Source organism: Rattus rattus, chromosome 6 (assembly GCF_011064425.1).
Source record: "Rattus rattus isolate New Zealand chromosome 6, Rrattus_CSIRO_v1, whole genome shotgun sequence".
NCBI lineage: Eukaryota > Metazoa > Chordata > Mammalia > Rodentia > Muridae > Rattus > Rattus rattus.
This window is the reverse complement of record NC_046159.1, coordinates 18,615,017-18,620,092: the sequence shown is the minus strand read 5'-3', so window position 1 is coordinate 18,620,092 and position 5,076 is coordinate 18,615,017. Positions and strand designations below refer to the sequence as shown.

Below are 5,076 nucleotides of genomic sequence, written 5' to 3'. Positions count from 1 at the left end.
TCAGTGAAATGGCTCCATTCAAAATGGCTAGCTATGCTCACACAAGAGCTTTCTCTGAGCTTTTCGATGAGGAGGATTAAAGATGTTATCAATATCCCAGGAGTCTCTGTTTCTGTGAACAGGTCCAACAGTGCAAACAGAAGACCCATGCAGTCTTACCCATGCAGTTCTGCATTGGCTTCCTGGGCTTTGGAGCCCCTACTGCTCACCTGTAGTTCTGACACCAGCAAAGAAAAATTTTCAATTGGTCATGGGGCAGAAAACTTCTCTCCCAGAAGGTATAGACTTTTGATTTACTCTAAGTAAATGTGTTGAAAGATGGCCAATAAATGGGAGCAAATGCAAAGGACAAAAGTTTGGAGTGTTTGCTGGAATTGGCTCTGAATTTAAGAACCCACTCTGGTTCTGAGCCAAAACTACACTTTGATGGTTTTGCATCTCTTACACATACAACACACACTTTTCAGAGCAGATGATAACCGTATAAGGGAAAATTTTCTGAAAACGCACATGTTGTTATACTTAGTATTGTCCGTCCATATCCAAGGATGCTCTGTTGATGCTCGGTGCAGGCCAATCCAGTGGTTAGAAGGCCCCTTGTATCTCTTCAGAAAATTCTGTTAATAACATAGGTAAAGCAAATACATGACCCTTGAGTCTCCACCCTAGAGCCTCTTCTCTGGATGGCAGCATCTTGTAACTGAGGGTCATCAACTTTGGAGCCATAATAACCCTCAGTTCTCAGTGTAAGCATTTATACCCATAATCCAAAATACAATGATGATCATCCATCCCACTGTGACTGGAAAGGTGCTTGATTTACAATTTTCTTTGCCATTTTTAATAGATGCCACATTCAGCATGCAACATGTGAATGCTTGGAGCAAAGCTTACATGACCACAAGGCATCTCAGGAGATTGTATGTCTGGCCTAGCAGGTCTCACTATGAGAATTACACGAGAACAGATCTCTGCAATAGATTAGGGCTCAAGCAATAAGATCAGGAAAAGTACTGTTCTCTGCCTAAACCCCATCTACCTAAGTGGGAATCCTTCCTCATGCTTCAGCCCCAAGCTCTCTATCTCAAGGCAGTACATATTCAACAAAGCCAACAAACCCATTACTGATCGCCATCCTTACCAGCTCCTCCAGGCTGTCAAACAGAGCTAGATGGGCATCTAGTGCCATGCAGGAGGACTGGCTGAATGTCCAGTTTCCCATGTCTTCAGAAAAATAAAAGCATTTACTTCCAAATCCAATCCAGCCACTTGGGCATGTGGCATAGCAAGGTTCACAGCTCTCCATGACCAGTTTTTCCTTTCTCACTAAAATGCAGACAGTGATATAAAATGTAATAAAAAGACATTTCCATATCTGGTCCCTTTGTCTAGCCATCCAAACAACGCTGTGAGGTGTGTGCTTGGACTGTAGCTTTCTTAACTGATCACTAGGAGACCCCTCCTAGCATGAGGATCCCCAATCCAGAGCCTTCCAATGATGCTCTAAGGCAATTTTTTACTTCGTTGTATTTTGAGACATAATCTATCTTTGTCCTGCTGCTTGACCTTGATCTCAGAATTTGGGCTGAACTTGTCTGGAGACTGTAAGAATCTTCCTGGCTGTGCTTCCTGAGTGCTAGGACCAAAGACACCATACCCAGTGAGGAACTCGTTTCTAGGCCATCAGCTCCTTAGGATTGTCCCTGATTTCTAGAGTCTTCTAGCTTCCTTTCCCACAATCATTCTCCACATGTCTACAAAAAAGGAAACTCCTCACTTGTCTAGATTTTACTATAAAGAAATACCAGTGTGAAAAACTTGGCAGGCTCAAATAATTTCAGATTGGCTATCATTAAGAAATCTGACAACCATGTTGGGCAATGGTGGTATATACCTTTAATCCCAGTAATCAAGAACAGAGGTAAAGGCAGGCAGAACTCAGCCTGTTTAGAAGCATGTTCAGAAACCGGGACAATTATTTACTACTGGTAGAAGTGCAAGATGATATAGCCCATAATGAGGGTCCTCAGAAAACTTAAAAATAGACCTGCTATGTGACCCAGCTAGGCCGCTCCTGGGCATATATGAAGAGAACTCGACACCCTACCAGAGAGATCCTTGTACATCTGTGTTTATGGCTCCGGTATTTATAACACAATGGAAAGGGACCTGACCCAGATGCTCATCAACTAACAGATAACATAAAAGTCTTACAGGTACAAACCAGAGTGTTACTCAGCTGTAAATGAAATTTGTAGGAAAGAGCAAGTGGGACCTAGAAAGTATATTAAGGAAGGTCACCCAAGTTCCAAGGAAACAAGCCCATTGTACTCCCTGACATGCAGTCTCAGCCTATAGTGGACAGTGTATGTAGCTGTATGTGTGTGGGCATGGAATACCATGTAGAGAGGAGAAGAAGGAGAAGTGACATAAAGTGACAAAAAGGACAGGATGCAGGTAACAGCCTTTAAGTTGTGAAAAGTTTAAAAACAGAATTGTGTTTCTAGTTTCAACTCTGCCATAGGTATTTTTTTATTTTGTTTTGGTGTGTTTTTGTTTTGTGGCAAAGAAGTGTAAAAAATGTGACTGACAGTGGAAGTCTAAACCATACACAAATCTTCCTGGCTTCAGAATGAACACTAGCAAAATACGAAGGTTTGGGACTTGGCAAGTGTTTGAGTGGCTATGTTGATGGAGCCGTGTGATGGTTCACCTGTGAGTCTATTAAAATAATGTTTGTGTGCATGCATGTGTGTGTGTGTGTGTTTGTGTGTGCGTGTGTGTGCGTGTGTGTGTGTGTGTGTGTGTGTGCAATTGTGAAAGTCTGTATGTGTATTGTTGCTGTTGGTGGTGGTGGTGGCAGTGTGCATATGTGTAAGAATCTCTGACTGCAGCAAGGTTTCAGAGGACATCATAGAAATACAACAGATATTCCCTACCTTCTCCTTTTCCTTCCTGTAACATATCAGAATGAACGTGATGCTCTTCAAATGTCTACTGAGTTTCAAGAAACAATTGATCTTTGAAGCAAAATACTAAATGCTGAAAATGGTCCCCCAACTATTTTTAGTGGGACTGTGTTATAATTGTTCCCATTTCTCATACCTAACACTACAAGGCTTTAATGAAAGGGGCACATGTAAAAGGCAGTGAGGATGACATCCCTTCTTTTATCTGACTCTTTTTAGGGTTACATAATAGTTTAGGTTACAGTGTAAGATTTGTTTCAAATGTTTGTCCTGTTTAGATGTGTGTAGTAGTCACTGGTGCAGTTAAAATTGATTTCATAAAAAAATTCAGGCAACGGTGGTACACATCTTTAATCCTAGCATGTGGGAAACAGAGGTAGGCTAATTTCCAAGTTTAAACCAGCCTGGTATAAATAGTGAGTTTCAGGGTAGCCAGGGATACAGAGAGAAACCCTGTCTCCAAAGACCAAGTTATCAAACAATTTTGTGGAACATTTATTCTAGCAATAACAGCAAACTTTTATAAGATTTTTATCACATTATTCAAAAACAGTATACAACTAAAGCTTTAGGAATCATATATTCTGGAACTTTCTAACTATGGGTCATGAGAGGGTTCTGTACCTTTCCCAACCATATGACTCCTCACTGTCCTCACTTCCCTTTAGCTGCAGCTCTGGATTCCTACTCCTTGAGGTTCCTACTTCGAGATTTTGTCTCTTACTCTCTGCCTTGGACAGTTCCCCCAGGTGAACCATGTCCCCTGCATCGCTGTCTAGAGCCTGCTGGATGTCAGCTTCCCAGGGAGGCTGAGCCTGGCCTCCTGTGCACACCACAGCCTGTGCTGTTCCTTCACTGCATCTTCCTGCTGGAACCTAAGTTCCCAGAGAACAGGAACTTCCAGGTGTTTTCTCTGGAGCCCTTCCCACAATGCCTAGCTCACAGTGCTCAGTGAGTATAACTGACAATGTGGATGTGGACAGAGGGACGCAGGATTTGGAGAGTGAGTCACTCACCTGACAAAGCAACAGAAAGAGCAACTACAGCTACAGTGAGGACCACGATCACTACTCGATAGCTGCAGAGAAGCTTAGCAGGAGAAATGACGCAGAGACATTTTGCTTGAAGTTTTTTACCTGAAAATATAAATCTGCGAATGTCAATCTTAAAAACCTTTTATAGAATAATATAAATATACCCCCCCAAAAAAAATCATGTACAGATTTGGCTTTTACTTCCCTAATGCAAACCCCTCCACAGAAGTTTTCCATCCACAAATGATGTCCTTGGCTCACAGAACACTAGAGGAAAGGGAAACAGACTTTTTGTCATAGAATCTTCCAGTTATTGATCCAAGGGCCCACAAAAGAGCAAGGAATAGGAAGAATGAAGATCGGGATAAAGAAGGAAAAAGTTATCTGTAGACTTAGTTCCATTAGAATAGACCTGGTTAAGACTGAAGAAACCGTAACAATAATAAGGAGAAAAAAATCATTACATATCATTAGGCAGTTCTGTAGAGTGAGTGCGTGAATGATCTAGTTAGCTATATTCATAGAGAGATAGAACAGGGTCTAATATAGTTCTCTCAGCCTCTTACTCAACATTTAGCCAACATTGGCCTTGAACTTCTGACTTTCATGTACTAATAACCACAATTCTGCCACATTGATTTCTTTCACCATGACACATCATGACAGGTTAACAGGCAGGATGTTCAGCTCCTGAAACTCCTCTTTATCCCTTCCAAATTGCATTAAAATACATACCCATTTCTCCCTCCTGCGGGCAGTCTGCAGCAGTGAGGTCTATCTTCAGCATGCCTAGGCAAGCCTCTTCAATCTTTGCAGCACCCATGTCTGAGCTGAGAGGAAGAGCCGAGACTCAACTGAATTCAGGAGGAGGTTGGAAGCAAAACTGTGAAGCCTTATATACTATATGTACTTCCTGATAAGCATTTTACAAGCTCAGCCCAGAATGGTGATTCATTAATCACTCCTTCTCAGTCCTGAACACATCACCTGTCAGCACATAGTTTCTGTTTGTTAGGAAAACAGAATCACAAGGTAGGAAATTGTGACATGAAATTAAGTGGAATTTAAACACA

The 5,076-nt window shown here is 41.7% G+C and overlaps 1 protein-coding gene across 1 annotated transcript; it reads right to left on the bottom strand.

Moving 5' to 3' along the window:
• Positions 1-416: 416 nt before the first annotated feature.
• On the bottom strand, positions 417-4,857 carry LOC116903821 (C-type lectin domain family 2 member E-like). The gene is made up of 4 exons (XM_032906534.1): positions 4,739-4,857; positions 3,986-4,105; positions 1,142-1,326; positions 417-617 (listed from the first exon to the last, which is right to left on the bottom strand). Exons 1-4 carry the CDS (start codon positions 4,824-4,826, stop codon positions 417-419), a joined length of 594 nt encoding a protein of 197 aa, XP_032762425.1. The 5' UTR covers positions 4,827-4,857.
• Between the last annotated feature and the right edge of the window lie 219 nt (positions 4,858-5,076).